Below are 17502 nucleotides of genomic sequence, written 5' to 3'. Positions count from 1 at the left end.
TCAGATGAATCCCACTTGGTCACAGTGAATAAATTTTTTAATGTATTGCTGGATCTGATTTGCTAATATTTTGTTAAGGATTTTGGCATGTATGTTCATTAGGGATATTGGGCTATAGTTTCCTTTCTTTGAAGTATCTTTATCTGGTTTTGGAATTAGGATTATGCTGCCTCATAAAAAGATTTTGGAAGTTTTTTTTTTTTTTTTTTGGAATAGTTTGAAGAGAATGGGTGTTGGTTCTTCTTTGACTGTTCAGTAAAACTCCATGAAGCCTTCTGGGACTGGGCTTTTGTTTCCTAAAAGTTTATTGATTCTGAGACATCATATGTAGTGGAATTTTCACTGATACTTCACCTAGAGCAAGTGAATCACAGTAAAAAATAAATAAACGGGATTACATTAAACTTAAAAGATTCTGCACTGCAAAAGAAACCAGAATTAAAATTAAAAGGGAACCCACTCTCTGGGAGAACATATTTGCCAATGATACATCAGATAAGTTGTTAATATCCAAAATATATAGAGTACTCATACAACTGAACAAAAGGAAGAAAATCCAATTAAAAAATGGGCAGAGGATCTTAATAGACACTTTCCCAAATAGGACATACAAATGGCCAGGAGACATAAAAAAATGCTCAACATCAGAGAATGCAAATTAAAACAACTTGAGATGCCACCTCACACCTTACACCTGCCAGAATGGCGGCCATCAACAATAAATCCTCAAACAACAAATGCAGGTGGGGATGTGGAGAAAAGGGTACTCTAACACACTGCTGGTGGGAATGCAGACTGGTGAAGCCACTATGGAAAACAATATGGTGTTTCTGCAAAAAATTAAAAATGGAACTGCCATTTGATCCAGTGATTCCACTTCTAGGAATTTATCCTAAGTAGCCAGAACCACCAATCAGAAATAATACATGCACCCTTTTGTTCACAGCAGCTCTATTTACAATAGCTAAGATCTGGAAACAGCCCAAGTGTCCATCAACGAATGAGTGGATAAGAAAACTGTGGTACATATACATAATAGAATACTATGAGCTGTTAGAAAGATGACATGAGGGAACCTGGAGAGTATTATGCTAAGCGAAATAAGCCAATCAGAGAAGGACAAGTATCACATGATCTCACTTATTTGTGGAACATAATGAACAAATAAGCTGTTGACTAAAAGTGATCCAGAATCATGGAAGTAGGGAACAGACTGAAAAACTTCAGAGAAAGGTGGGTGGGAAGAGATAAACCGAAGAATTTATATTCATATATGCACAACTAATCAATACGGACATTAGTTTGGGTAGCCGTTGGAATAGGAACTAGTTGTCTCATGTGAGGGTAAAAGTGATCCTCACACCAGGAATGTTTGAAAGGCCCCTACTTTTAGTACTTCTTTAAAGAAATCTTGAATATATAAGACATACCACACAAATTATAGAAAAAATTATTCATATTTTAAAGATTTTATCACAATTTCTTTTGATGGGGCTTACCCATAATATATCCACAATATTTTTGATATACCAAGGAATATACATTGTGTAAGCAAAAATCCTCATACAGTCGTCCCTTGCCACTTCACCCTTCAACTTGCGTGGCTTCACTCTATCACGGTTTTTTGAAATTCTATATTTGAAATAAACACGATAGAGTGACGCTGCGGAAGTCAAAGCACGAAGTGGTGTAGTCAAGTACAAAGTAGTGAAGGATGACTGTATATAAAGAATTCTACTTCGTGAAAATTCATTTATCATGGTGGAGTCTGGAACTGATTAACTGAGATAAACAAGGGCCGACTGTATATGTATCTGCATGATTTAAGAGCAGAGACATGCCAACCTGTTTTAGAAGAACTCTGGCTACTACCCTGGGACTAGGCTATAGGAGACTAAGCCAGCAGCAGGGAGACCAGTTAGTGGAGTGTTTTGGTATTATAGACAATATTATGGGGGCTCTGACCGGGGTGGTAGCTATGTAGGTGGTGATGAGTGGTCAGGTTCTAAGTATATTTTAAATGTAGAACCAATGTGATTTGTGGATTTGTTCAAGGTAGGTTCTAGTTTGACAATTATGTTAGACATTTGACTGAAGATGCCAAGTAGGATTGCAGGGGAGAGGCCCATGTCAGAAATACCAAATTGGAAGTCCTCAACATGTAACTGCTATTCAAAGCCAGTGTGAAATAGATCACTAGGGATGGAGACTTTGGCACTCAAAGTTTAGATGTTGGAAGAAAAGAAGGAATCAGTAAGGGAGTCTGGGAGGGAGACTCAGTGAGGTAGGAGGAAAACAGGGTGAAGCCAAGACAGTGGGATAGGAGTGATGCATACTGAGGTGCTAAACAAACTCTCCTACATTTGGTTATGATTTCAATAGCCTGAGGGGTAAGGTGTGTACTTACCACACCGTGGTAGGTGGGCATAAAGAGTTGCAGATTACGAGGACACAAGAGAGCTTAAATAGGAGCCTGAATTTGATCAGGGGAGTGATATCAGAAATAATGGTGAGGTAGTGCAGCTTTCAGAAGCATATTCACCATGAGGTGTGGTAGCTGTGATGGTAGACACAATTCTTGACTTTTTGCTGGTATACTTTGTATTGCCTTCAGTAGCTATGTGTTACTGTTGTAATATAAAAGCTATTAGATAAAATTAATTAGAAATATGAGACTGGAAAATAATTGAAAAGTACACTGTAACAGCTCAGGAAAGAAACACTTCGGGTTAGGATGAGGACACCAGCAGGGAAATGGAGTAAGTCAGATACTTCAGATTTTTAGAACCTGGTTAAGGGCAAGACAGGAATCCCTCCTTCCAAAAGTGCCTAGTGAATGTCTTAACATCTTGATGTTGTAGGGATTAAGAGGATGGAGTTCTTTTCTGATGTTCAGAACGTGTATAAATCAGTCACATAAATGACTTAATTCAAACTCCTGATGGTTTTTTTTTTTTTTTTTCCTGACAGTAAAAACTGGAGGCAATGAAATGATATAATATACTACAAAGATAACTTAGAAGGAACAACCTCTTGAAAAAGAGTGCTGAGTACTCTTCTTTAAGACATGGTTTCTGACATGAACTAGACATCTGGTTTTGCTCTTTAATTTGGGAACAAATGCATTTTACATCTATCTGTCTGTCAATAGTAAACAATGCCTGCATATTAAGTCTACCTGAATACAGAGCCTACTGCTAATCAAAGTACAAAAAGTAGGGGTACATTTTGCAACCTGGTTAGACTGTCAACTGAGATGCTGAGTAGGCAGTGGAATTTAGGTAAGTACCTGGTTAGCCTTAGCTTTCTTGAATCATTTGTACCTTAAGTGTGACACAGCATTTTGAAAGCTTGCTAGATACTAAGAAATAATTATCTGCAAAGAAGTGTCTTAATAAAAATATTAAGATAATTAATTCCTCCAGAAACTCAATTGTATGCTCAGATCAAGCCAAACCTTACAAAGTTCTTTACCGAGATTCCAATACTGTTAGTTTTAAGGATTTGGCTTTACTAAATTGTATTTTAACATACTGGTCTTATTGTACCTCATGAAACTAGTCATTGTTATAAAATCCTCAGAGAAAAATGTCTGTCAGGCCTTAGTACCAAGAGTGGTGTACTTCTGGATTGTGCCTTAGCTTGTAGGCTTATCCATGTACATTCTTTCCAAGGAAAAGTAAGTTCAGTATTGAACTTGCTGTATAATTCTAATACTTATTTAGACTACTGTGGTATGCATTGTTTTTAATACGTCTACTGATTTTCCATTTAACCATAATCCCTTACATATGTGTTTTAAAAAGCTATCTTTTATTTTTAAGTGAAGCATGAAAAAAAACCCAACAAACCTTCAGTTCAGGGTAGACATAGAAGAAGGATAGAGAAATAGTAATTGATTTGTTTTAAGTTAAAAAGGCCATTGCTATAGCCCTGGCCGGTTTGGCTCAGCAGTTAGTGTCAGCTGGCGGATCAGAGACTCAGGTTTGATTACGGGTCAAAGGCATGTACCTTGGTTGAGGTTTGGTCCCTGGCCCTGGTCAGGGTCACGCAGGAAGCAGCCAATCAATGTTTCTCTCTCCCTCTCTCATATTCTGTCTGAAAATCAATGAAAATATATCCTCAGGTGAGGATTTTTTAAAAAGGCCATTGCTATAGAGATCAAAATGATAAAACAAACTCAAAGAAAAATGTAAAGGCAACACTCTTAGCACATTTTCTGTGTGCTATTGAATTGACCTACATCTCCATTTAAGTCTTTCCCCCAAGACGGTAAATTACAAATCTCATAAGCTATTTAATGAATTCTAAATGTCATTTTGATTTCATGTGAAAACGTCAAGAACTATTTTTGTCTAGGATAATTAACATAATATTATCCCTTGTAAATTCCACCAAAGGCAATTTTAGTTTTCAAAACCAAACCAAACAAAAACCCAAACAGAACAAACCTTTTCTTACTGCCAGAATTACCATCTTAAAAAACAATATCCATAATGAAAATGATAACCTATTTCCGCCTTGGCCATTTTGGCTTAGTGGTTAGAGTATCAGCCTGTGAACCAAAGAGTCATGGGTTTGATTCCAGTCAAGGGTACATACCTTGGTTGTGGTTTTGTTCCTGGATGATTGAGGTCATGCAGGAGGCAACCAGGCGATGGTGTCTCTCTCACATCAATGCCCCCTACCCTTTCCTTCCCTCCCACTCTACCTGAAGATAATGGAAAAATATCCTCAGGTGAGGATTAAAAAAATAAATAAAAATAATAACCTATTTCCATGTGTTACTTAAATAAAAGTATTTGTGAAAGTATTGTTGTATAAGAAAAAAATACTGGCAAACAAAGAAAACCAGAGACAAACACATAACTCTTGGTGTGAATTTTAAATTAATTTATTTTTCTGTCCTGGAAATTTAATGTTTACTTAAAACCTAATAATAGAAAGAGACATATAAATCCACCAAGCCTCTGCTTAAACAAACATTTACAGACTTTATTGCTGATACAGTCTTCAAATTATCCACACAAAACTGCTTATGAAGAAAGTTTTAAGCTATATTGATGATTTTGAAACAGACACAAAACACTAAAAACAAAAATCTCCCTCTTTCCCAGAAGAAATGTTTTATGTTATGTTACCCTCTTTAAACACCTCTGGTGAACCAAGATGGTCGCCTTCCATCTCGTTCAATGATCCTCTTGCCCTGATCTTGTTGAGATGGTGTCTCTCCCCTGTACAGCACCATAGTCCCTACAGTAGGAGCCTTAAAAGGGCCCCCTTCTTGATTCCCTATCTGTCTTCTGATTTCAGCAGTCTCCTTGCACACATTCTCATAGCAATAGCCACAAAGGACATGTTTCTGTTTCAGGTGACCACATTCAGGACAAACGTCTATGTTGTTCTAGAAAAAGAAATCAATAAACAACAAAAAAATATTTTAACAAGAGGCAAAATAATGAATAATTACTGACAGGAGTGATGCTTATATTTAAATTTTCTTGTAGTAGTCATGCTGCACAAAAGGTTATATACCACCTAGTTCAATCTCACTTTAATAGAAAAACTAAGAACATTGAATTAGTAGAAAATTGGGACAACTCAGGTCCACTGACTCAATCCACACAGCAGTAGTCATATTATATAAAACGGTACTCTCTTCCTTCCCACATCTTCAAATACTAAGCATTTAATAAAAAGGAATTCACTTTCCCTTTCAACTTATCTTGGAAAAAACAAGATGATAAACACATTACAAGCTGGCTTTCTCTGATTTATCACAGTCTAACTCAAATCCCTATATAAAGTACAGTTGGTAGATGGTGTAATTTTGAAAAAATATATGAACATTGATTATTCCTTAATGTAAAACTTCCCTGTTTAGTTATAATTTGAGGATATTTTAATGAGTTTTTATGCATGTCTACCCAATTTTAATGACAAAATTATAACCTTTAAACTCTTTTTAACGTGTTTAAAAGAAGGTCTGAAATATAAAGAAAAATAGTAGTGACATCAGCAGGATAGTACCATGAGAACCTCCAGGGCTCTCCCCTTGAAGTAAAAAATCAGGTAAAAAATTAGATAACTATAATGTAACAGAAGATTCTCTGCTCAACACATAAACATATCTGAGAAATCCACATACTGAAACATCTGAAGGTGGGTGTATCTCACGAAATGGAAGGAGGGAAGGAGAAAGGACAGACACAGACACAGGTATCAAAGCAGCAGCCCAGAACTCACTATGGCCCCAGAAGACTCAGTAACAAGCAAAGTGTCGGGTTGCAGTGCACATATTCTGCAGCCCTAAGGAACTGAGGGTTAGAATCAACATTTCTCCTGAGTGACCACCACACACTGCAGCAAAACCCAGTGTAGGGCAGAGATGGAACACAAAAGTGTGACAGCTGTGCTCTAGCAGTCGTTATTACCAGGCACAAAACAAAGCCACAGATGCACAGTTGTCTCCCTCACCCTCCCAAAACTTACAGTGACTGCTGTAGATAATATAGCAGTGGAGGTGTAGGGTTACAGCACACACTATCTTGGCAGCCCTCAGGACTAGAAGGGCAGAAACAGTTATCTCTAAGTGACAGGAACACAATGCAGCTTAACCAGTGACAGGAACAGAGAAGTGGCAACTGATGCCTGGCAGCCAACATTATTGGGAGGAGAGCAAGGCCATAAATGCAAGAAGAGTCCTCTCCCAGCCACCCAACCCCACTCACTGCAGCGGAGACTGGTGGAGGAACTGCAAACACCTCAGAGTGCAGCACTGCTACCAGCATCTACCTGCTGGAGGCAGTTCTGGAATATCACAGGCCCAGAGTACCCATCGCCCACCACAATCCCCAAGTGGGTGGTGCTGAGACTAAGGGATGTCCACTTTCCCAAGGAATAATGGTCATACTTCATGGCAAACACAACACCGCCCCACAGAGATCACAGAAGTCCCAGCAGTCCCTGTCAGAGGGTTGAGATGCAGTGTGTGCCTGATGTCTGATGTTGAGAGAGAAATACTTTGCCCTTCCAGTTCTGTGTTGCAGAGAAAGAAAGTGTGTTGTCATCAATACATCCACTGTTACAGAATCTGCTGGGGCTGCTATGAGCTCTGGAAGAGTGAGGGGAGGCAGCTATACAACTGTGACACTTACTGGAAAACAAACAAACAAAAAAATCTTTACTTATTAATTTACTAAACAGTGAAGTGTCAAATATTTTTAAAAGCAGATATTGCCTTGGTGGGTGTGGCTCAGTCTGTTGGAGTGTCGTCCTGTACACAAAAAGGTGGCAGGTTCAATTCACGGTCAGGGCACATACCCAGGTTGTGGGTTCAATCCTGTTGAGGTAAATGAGTGAGGCAAATGATCGATGTTTCTGTCACATCAATGGCCCCTACTCCCCTCTTCTCTATCTAAAAATCAATTAAAAAATAGGTTTCATTTTCACAAATATCTAGGCAGAGAAATAATCCATCAAATACAATAAATAATCAAGGTAACAAGACAGCTCAAAAAGAAAATAAAAAAATCTCCAGAAAATAAAGTAAAAGACCTAGATATATGCAATTTAAAAAGAGAATCAAGATGGAAGTCCTTAAAAATCTCAACAATACACAAAAACTCAGAGTTTAATGAATCCAGAAATATAATCAATAAATAAAAAGTGTACTTTACTAAAGAGATTAAAACTATAAAAAAAGTAACCAAACAGAAATTCTGGAGCTAAGTTACTCAGTCAGTGAAATAAAAAAATGAATTGGCAAGCCACAGATAATAGAACTTACCAAGTAGAGGAAAAAATTAGTGATACCGAAGACAGAAATTTAGAAAATGACTCAGATGGGAAAGGAAAGAGAGAGAGATGCCAAAATGGTTGCAGACTAGGTGGAAGCTCCAACCACTTGCTTCCAACACTGGACTGGACTTGCAGCTAAACTGCAGAGCAACTGTCTTGAAAAACCAGTTTAAGTGTAGCTGACCTAAAATATTGACAGCAGGAAACACGGAGGAAAGACAGGAGGAGACATGAAGAGGGTGAGCCAACACACAAAGGTGCCTGGCTGGGAAGCCGGAAGCCCCCAACCCTGGGGAGCACGAAGTCTCCCTCCTCCCCCACAGGTATCCCCAGTCCGGAACAGAGAAGGGAGGAGAAATCAGTGGGGATTCAGTTGACCTGGGATCCTCGGAGAGCAGCATGCCAGATAAACTGCAATTTCTTTGTTACACCAGCCTGGGAAGTTGGCTCTAATCTATGACTGTGGGAGGAGCCACAGAGCAAAGCTCAGGGCAGGCTGAGGGGTCTGACTGGTACACCCAGCAGTGACTCTGAGGAGACCTCTAATCTCTGGAAGAACTTTGGCTAAAGATCTGGCAGGGGGCCGGGCAGTGTGACTTGGGAAAGAGGATAGCGATTCTGACCACCTGAAGTGCATGGGCAGTGCCCCTCTCCCTACTTATGAAACTGCTAGTTTGCCCCCTTCCTGCTGTGACCAGAAATAAAGGGGAATGGTGCTGGGCCGGAAACCTGCACCCATACTGCTTGATATGATGGCACAGGTGACTCAAATATTTGGCCCAGTCGGAGCACGATTTTCTTTTTTGATCCCCTCCTATTTGGTATGGCAGGGTCCCAGGGAGCCAGGCAGAACTAAGGCATTGTGACTCTATCTCTAGAGTGGTTTCTGTCCGGGGCACAGATGAGCATGTATTGGGCACTTACTTCAGCTGCGTTACCAGGAAGCAGATCCAAGCTCCCCAGGGAATTCAGCCAGTGCAGTCCTGGGAAAGAAAGTGCCTCCTCCCACAAAGGGAGTCTGTTTAAACCACTTAGCCTGGTCCCCAATACCCCTGTAGAGCTAGGGGGAAGAGAGAGAAGCTCAGAGCAGGGACATTCAAGGTGTGAGACCCCAGGCAGACCAGCCCTCTGGGCTTTCTGGGCCTTGAAGGCCCTGCCCATTAGAAAACTTGAGGCTCCACCCTGCCAACCTTTACTTAGGTTACCTAGGGTGAGCCAGGAATAGCAACTAACATTCCCTTATACCAGATAACTTACTGGGAAGCTAAGAACCAGCATACCAAGTGGCCAACTTTGGGTATCAGAGCAGAATCCAGTGATCTACACAAGCTGCAGATCAAAACATCTTTCCTTTATTTTTTCTTTTATATTTCATCTCTTCTCTTTCCTTGTATCTTATTTTTTCCTTTTCTTCTATTTTTTTAAATTTTTTTCATTATTTTTTCCTATTCTATTTTTCCTATTCTATTTTATTTTTCCCATTTTATTGAATGTTACTACTGCTTATTATTTCACTTCTGTATTGTTTAAAAATCTTTTTAAATTTTGTTTTATTCTTTATCATTTGTCCTTTTCATCCATATCCTTTTTCTTCTCTAATTCTTTTGGAATATTGTCATTTAGTATTCTTATTGTTATATCTTTTTGTTATTGTTTATGTTGTTGATTTATGGGGCTTGTTTTTTTTCCATGTTGTTTTTTGGTTTGGTCTTATGTCAGCACCTGCATAACAGTTGGCATAAAGTGGTTGGAGTTGATCTTTACACTCAGCTGGTCAGAGGGCTGAACCATCAACAAATGGGACAGTAGCAATCAAGACCTAATTACAGACCATGGTTTGGAAGATGGCGGCAGGACTGGGGTGGGTGTGTGAAGAGAGAGGATGCAAGGATGAGGGCGTGTGTATAAGAGCTCTATCTGTGTGGGAACTTGGTGCAGCAGTTCAGGCTTGCTGCTGCTGTCGGCCCTATACTTCTTGCTCCAGGTTTGGAGAGTGGTCATTTTGGAGTATCTGCAGTGTTCTCCAGGAGGAGACTGCTGGGGGCTGCTGCAACTTGACACCTAGCCTTGCCAACACAGTGGCTGACCAGCCTGGTGCTTCTTGCTCCAGGTTCAAAGCATTCGCTACTTTGGAATATCTGTGAAGTCCTCCCGAGGAGGAAGTCACCACAACTCAGCGCCAAGCCTTGCTGCTGCTAGGTTCCGGGTCTGGCATGGCAACACAACCCTGCAAATGGTTATCAGGGTCTGGGAGCTGCACTATTGGCCACAAAAGCAGATAGTTGATTCCCCGACCCTGGGTGCTTTTGGAACAGCAGACTGGATAGTAAGTAAGCAAATGGTAGGTAGGCAGCAGAGCTGGGCAGTGCCAAGAATGGAGAAAGGTAGGTAGCAGGGACAGAGTTGGTTGAGGGGACACAATGGTAGTGTGGGGGCAGGAGTCCGAACTTGAGACTTGCTGGTAAGAGCAGGGTTGAGTGCCCATCCATTGTAACATTGGGAAGTTAGCCCCAATCTGAATCTGCAGAAGGGAGCCACATAGTGGAGCTTGAGATGAGCAAGTGTCAAACAGGCATTTCCACCAGTGATCCTGAGATACCCTTTACTATCTAGAAGAACTTCTGAAGGAGAGTCAGATGGAAACTGCACAGTGGGGCCCAGTAAGGTCTTGCCCACCTCGAAATCCAGGGCGGCCGCCATTCCACCTGTTGAATGGCTGGTCATGTCATGCCCTACAGTGGCCTAGGACAGGCTCTGAGCTAAAAAATCTGCACCCCTGCAGCTGGGTCTGGCAGTACAGGAGACTCGGCCATTTAGCCTGGTCCCTGGTTGGAGCCTTAGAAGAGGCCCTGCCCAGCAGGGACTAGTGGCAATGAAAGAGTGGAGCGCCAAGCAGGATTGATTTATTTTTACTTTTTAGTTTCTTATTCCCTCCTGCTTGAGGTGGCAGTGTGGGGGTGCCAGCAAGCCAGGCAGAGGGGAGCTAATGAAAGGGGAGTAAGTGCCCGCTCCCCACCACTTAAAAGCTATGGGACCAACTCCCAACCTGAGTCTGTTTTTCCATTCTCGCCAGGACCAAAATCCCCACTGTAGAGGCTGGTTCCATGGGGAAAGGGAGAGTACCCCAGTATACAGACATTCAAGTGGGTCTTTTGGGTCTGTATGAGACCCAAAGCAGACCCAGTCTCTGGGCTATAAAGGCCCACCCACAGGACAACTTGGGGCTCTGCACTGCCAGACTTCAGTCAAATTGTCCAGGGCCAGGTAGGGACAGCAAATCACATGGGACCTGAATCAGAGAACCTCTCAAGAGATACAGCACCAACACAACACAACACAACACAACACAACACAACAACAATCTGGGGACCAGATTAAACAACATAGTAGCAAAACCCAGCAAGATATAAAACAGCAAATCCAAGATACAAAAATAGCAGATCCAAAACTTCTCTTTTTTCCCCTTTTACTTTCATTTCCATGATTTAGCTCTCTCCTTTTATTGTATTCTTTTTTTTCTTGCTCATTTTTTTTTCAGTTTCCTATTTTCCAAATTCTTTCTTTAAGATATATTTTTATTGATTTTTTCTTAGAGAGTGAGGAGGGGAGAGAGAGAAACATCGATGTGAGAGAGATCAATCAGCTGCCTCCTGCACATACCCCCACTGGGATCAGCCTGCAATCCAGGCACACATGCTAATTGGGAATTGAACCAGGACCTCTCAGTCCATGGGACAATGCTCAATCCACTGAGCCACACCAGCCAGGTCTGACTGAGCCTCCCAGTCAGCAAGCCTAAGAACTATTAACACCCAAAAAGGGAACAAAAGCAATCACATCCAAAATGAAACAAAAAGTTGACATAACCCACATAAGGTACATTCCTAGAGCACCCAATTCAGAAGACCACAGAGACTACCTCTGGATCCCACAACAACGTCACTTCATCAAGACAGGGAGGCATAACAGACTTATCCAATACAAAGAACCAAACACTAAGAAACAGCAAAAAAAAAAAAAAAAAAAAAGAGGAAACAAGCCCCAAATGAAAGAACAGGAGGAATCTCTAAAAAGTGGGCTTAATGAAATGGAAGCAAGCAGTTTATCAGAATCAGAGTATAAAGTAATGGTCTTTAGAATGCTCAAGAGTTTGAAAAAAGACATAGAAACACTGAAAATCAACCAGTCGAAAATGAACAATGACAACAAAAATAAAGAATACATTAGAAGAAATCAACAGCTGGTTAGAAGAAGCAGAGGACAGAATAAGCAAGGTAAAGGTCAAAATAAAAAAAAAAATTACTCAATCAGAGCAAAAACAACAACAAAAAGTTAAAAGCATGATGACAGTTTAAGGGATCTTTGGAACAATATGAAATGGAACAACATCTGCATCATATGGGTACCAGTGGAAGAAAGTGAGCAAGGGATAGAGAACCTGTTTTAAGAAATAATGAGAAAGCCCTGGCCAGTTTGGCTCAGCAGTTAGAGCTTTGGCCCATAGACCAGAGAGACCTGGGTTCAATTCCTGCTAAGGGCATGTACCTTGATTGAAGTTTGTCCCTGGACCCGGGTAGGTGGCAACCAGTCATTGTGTTTTTTCTCACATCCATGTCTCTCTCTCTCCTTCCCTCTCTCCCTCTCATAAAGATAAATGCAAAAATGTCCTTGGGTGGGAATGAAAAAAAAAAAGAAAAGAAATGAGAGAAAACTTTCCTATACTGGTGAAGGAAAAAGTCACACAAGTTCAGGAAGCACAGAAGATCCCCATCAAAATAAATTCAAGAGATGCACTGCAAGACACACCGTAATTAAAATGGCAAACGTTAAAGACAGAGAGAATCTGAAGTGAAGCAACAAAGAGTCAGTCAGTTACCTAAAAGGGAGTTGCCATAAGGCTCTCAGCTGAATTCTCAACAGAAAACAATATAGGCCATAAGGGAATGGCATGAAATATTTAAGGTAATGAAAAGCAAGGATCAGAAACCAAGACTGCTCTATCCAGCAAGCCTATTATTCTAAATTGAAGGTAAAATAAACAGCTTCCCAGAGAACAAAGGCTAAAGAAGTTAAGTGTCACCAAACCAGCATTGTAAGAAATGTTAAAGGGACTGAGTGAGAAGAAAAAGAACTATAATGAGGAACATGGACAAAGAATAAATGGCAATAACTAAATACCTATCAATAATAACCTTAAATGTATATGAATTAAATCCTCTAATCAAAAAGCATAGGGTAGCTGAATGGATAAAAAAACATGACCCATATATAGGCTGTCTACAAGAGACCTACCTCAGAACAAAAGGCACACAAGATGAAAATGAAGAGAGAAAAAAATTATTGACGCAAATAGAAATTAAAAAAAAGCAAAGGTTAGCAATATTCATATCTGACAAAACTGACTTCCAAACAAAGGCATAACAAGAGACAAACAAGAACACTATGTAAAACTAAATGGCTAGATCCAACAAGAGGATATAACCCTGGTCAACATATATGTACCCAAAGTAAGAGAACCTAAATATATTAAAAAAACTCTTGGAGGACTTTAAGGAAGAGATCGACAGCAATACAATCATAGTAGGGGACATTAACACCCCACTGACAGACATCACTGGATAGACCTTCCAGACATAAAATCAATAAGGAAATAGCAAATTTAAGTGAACACTGGATCAGATGGACTTAATTGACATTTACAGAACATTTCACCCCAAAGCTGCAGAATATATGTTCTTCTTAAGTGCACATGGGACATTCTCAAAGATAGATCACATTTTAGGACACAAAAGAAGTTTTACTAAATTTAAGACTGAAAATATATCAAGCATCTTCTCTGACTACAACAGCATGAAACTAGAAATCAACCACGACCAAAAAACTCAAAAAGATTCAAACACATGGAGGTTAAATAGCATATTAAATAATGAGTGGATTACCAATGAGATCAAGGATCAAAAATTTCCTTGAAACAAATGAAAATGAACAACCAACCAAAATATCTATGGGACACAGCAAAAGCAGTCCTGAGAGGAAAGTTCATAGCATTACAGGCCTACCTCAAGAAAGACAAAATATCTCTAATAAACTAACTGTACAAATAAAAGAACTAGAAAGAGAACAAGAAAAGCCCAGAGTAAATAGAAGGAAAGAAATGATAATCAGAGCGCAAAGAAATGAAATAGAGACTAAAAAGCAATGGAAAAGATCAATGAAACTAAGAGCTGGTTCTTTGAAAAGATAAACAAGATTGACGGACCTTTAAAATGACTCAGCAAGAAACAAGAGAGGATCCAAATGAATAAAATCACAAATAAAAGAGGTGAAGTCAGATCTAATACCACAGAAATACAAAGGATTGTAAGAAAATACTATGAATAATTATATGCCAACAAATAGGACAATGTTGGTGAAATGGACACATTCCTAGAAACGTACAATCCTTTAAACTTTAATCAGGAAGAATCAGAAAACCTGATTAAACCAATAACTAATTAAATTGAGGAGTAATCAAAAACTTTCAGCCACCAAAAGTCCTGGACCAGATGGCCTCACAAGGGTGTTTTACCAAACATTCAAAGAACTAACATCGATCATTCTCAAACTATTTCAAAGGACTGAAGAGGAAAGACTTTGAAGGTCTTTTTACGAGGCCAGCATATTCTAATTCCAAAATCACAAAAAGTTACAGGTCAATATCCTTGATAAACATTAATGATAAATTCCTCAAAATATTACCAAATCGCATGCAGCAATATATTAAAAAGGTCATATACCATGACCAGGTGTAATTTATTCTGGAGATGCAAGGTTTGTACAATATTCACAAATCAATAAATATAATACATCACATAAACAAAATGAAGGATAACAATTGCATGTTCATATGAGTAGATGCAGAAAAAGCATTAGACAAAATACAGCACTCATTTTGAGTAAAATTTCTCAAAGTGGGAATAGTGGGATCATACCTCCACATAATAAAGTCTATATATGACAAACCTATTGCCAATATCCTACTGATTGGGCAAAACTAAAAGCATTTCCCTTAACAACAGGAAAAAGACAGGGATGTCTGCTTTCACCACTTTTCTTCAAAATAATACTGGAAGTCTCACTCACAGTGATCAAACAAGAAAAAATAAAAGTCATCCAAATAGGAAAGGAGGAAGTAAAACCCATGAGCTGAAGATGACATGATATTAGGCATAGAAAACCCTAAAGACTCCACCAAAAATCTACTAATTTTAAAAAATGCATTTGGCAAAACAGTATACAAAAGTAACATCCAGAAATTGATGGTACTTTTATACACCAACAATGAACTCTCAGAAAGAGAAACAAACAAACAAAAAAAAAAAATCCCATTTGCCATTGTAACAACAAAAAATAAAGATACCTAGGAATAAATTTTACCAAGGAGGTAAAAACCTGTACTTGGAAAAGTACAAGACATTGAAAAAAGAAACAGAGGAAGATACAAGCAAGTGGAAGCATATACCATGTTCACGGATTGGAAGAATTAACATAATTAAAATGTCCATACTACCCAAAGTAATCTAGATTCAATGCATTCCCTATTAAAATAGCAATGCTATATTTCACAGATCTAGAACAAATACTCAAAAAGTTTACATGGAACCAAAAAATATCCCAAATAGCCCAGTAATCTTGAGAAAGAAGAACAAAGTGGGAGAGATCAAAATACACATATCAGATTATACTTACTACAAAGACATTGCAATCAAACCAGCCTGATATTGACACAAGGATAGGCATATAGATCAATGGAACATCAGAAATGGACTCAAGTCATTATGCTCAATTAATATTTGACAAAGGAGACAATGGCATTACAATGAAGTAAAGACAGTCTCTTTAATAAATGTTATTGGAAAAATTGGACAGGTATATGTATAAAAATTAAACTAGACCCGCAAGTTACACCATATACAAGAATAAACTCAAAATGAATAAAAGACTTAAATGTAAGTCATGTAACCACAAAACTCCTAGAAGAAAACATACACAGGCAGTAAAATCTCAGACATCTCATGACACAGTATTTTCGCTGATACATCTCTTAGTGCAAGGGGTAAAAAGGAAAAAATAAACAAATGGGACTACATCAAATGAAAAATCTTTTGCACAGCAAAAGAAACCATAAACAAAATGAATATGGAACCCACTGAATGGTAGAATATATATGCAAATAATAAAAGGGGTTAATGTCCAAAATGTATAAAGAACTTACATAAATGAACTCCAGAAAGACAAACAATCCAAATTAAAAATAAGTAATGGACCCAAATAGACAATTCTTCAAAGAGGAAATACAGATGGCCAAGAGATATATAAAAAATGCTCAGGGTCACTATCATCAGAGAGATGCAAATCAAAACTACAATGAGGTATTACCACTCCTGCTGGAATGCCTACCATCAATAAACCAACAAAGAAGTGCTGGCAAGGATGTGGAGAAAAAGAAACCCTAGTATATTGCTTGTGGAAATGCTAACTGGTGCAGCCTCTATGGAAAACAGTGTGGAGTTTCTTTAAAAAATTAAAAATGGAACTGCCATCTGACCCGGTGTTCCTACTTCTAGGAATATATCCTAGGAATCCTGAAACACAATCAGAAAGAATATATGCTCCCCTATATCATAGCAGCATTATTTACAATTGAGAAGGCAAGCCAGGTGCAGACAATCCCCTTAAGCAATGCAGAGACCATGCTCTCGGCTTTTTTAATTCCCGTACATCAGCCAACCACCTAAACTACAGTGGAACTAGAAGGCCCCCAAATGCTTATCATGTATAAAAGGTGGTTGGAACCCGGGCTCGGGGCTCAGCCTTTGGAGGTGACTCAGCTGGAACAGCACCAGGTGCACATTAAACAGTACTTTTCTAATCCTCCGAGTGCGTGCATCTGTCTCTTCCTGCTGACTGATTTTCTGCCACAACACAATAGCAAAGATCTGAAAACAACCCAAGTGCACAACAGTAGTGAAGGGAACAAAAATGCTTTGGTACGTTTACACAAAGGAATACTATGCACTGTAAAAACGAAGGCTCTCTTGCCCTTTGTGATAGCATAGATGGACTTGGAGAGTATTATACTAAGTGAAATAAGCCAATCAGAGAAGTGCAAATACCACATGATCTTACTCACAAGTGGGATCTAATGAATAAAATAAACTGATGAATAAAATAGGTCCAGAGGCATGAATACATGGAACAGACTGACAGATCCATGAGGGGTGGAGGATGGGGGTGACTGAGAGAGATTAACCAAAGAACATATATGCATAGCCCATGAACATAAACAATAGAGTGATGAAGTTCTGGGGTAGTGTGGGGGCTAGGTGATTGAGGGCAAAGGGGCGGGGAATGGGTAACATCTGTAATACTGCCAACAATAAAACAAAAAATCAAAGAACTGTATGAGATTTAACTCCATCAATATGAGCAATGCGGGTATACTAGAAGATGAAAACAGGAACAGAGAGCCTATTCAAACAAATAATTGAGAATTTCTCAAACCTAAAAAAATAATTGGACCCCAGAATCCAATAAGATAATAGAACAATTATCAAAATCCAAAAAGGCCTTCTCCAAGGCACATTTATGTTAATACTGTCAAAAGTTAATGACATAGAATTCTGAAGGCAGCCAGAGAAAACAAGACTGTAATCTATAAAG

At 39.1% G+C, this 17502-nt stretch overlaps 1 protein-coding gene across 3 annotated transcripts in view; it reads right to left on the bottom strand.

Moving 5' to 3' along the window:
* Nucleotides 1-4908: 4908 nt before the first annotated feature.
* The window catches only part of MRPL32 (mitochondrial ribosomal protein L32), a 47084-nt gene continuing 34490 nt past the window's right edge, over nt 4909-17502 (bottom strand). For all 3 annotated transcript variants that reach the window (XM_036246599.1, XM_036246597.1, XM_036246598.1), the window contains one exon: nt 4909-5404. In XM_036246599.1, coding sequence (XP_036102492.1) covers nt 5147-5404 — 258 coding nt within the window. In that variant the 3' untranslated portion in view covers nt 4909-5146. The remainder of the gene's footprint in view (nt 5405-17502) is intronic.

The sequence above is a fragment of the Molossus molossus genome, unplaced genomic scaffold (assembly GCF_014108415.1).
Source record: "Molossus molossus isolate mMolMol1 unplaced genomic scaffold, mMolMol1.p scaffold_m16_p_7, whole genome shotgun sequence".
In the NCBI taxonomy this organism is placed as follows: Eukaryota; Metazoa; Chordata; class Mammalia; order Chiroptera; family Molossidae; genus Molossus; species Molossus molossus.
Note: the sequence above shows the minus strand (reverse complement) of the source record. Positions and strands in the feature narration are given on the sequence as shown.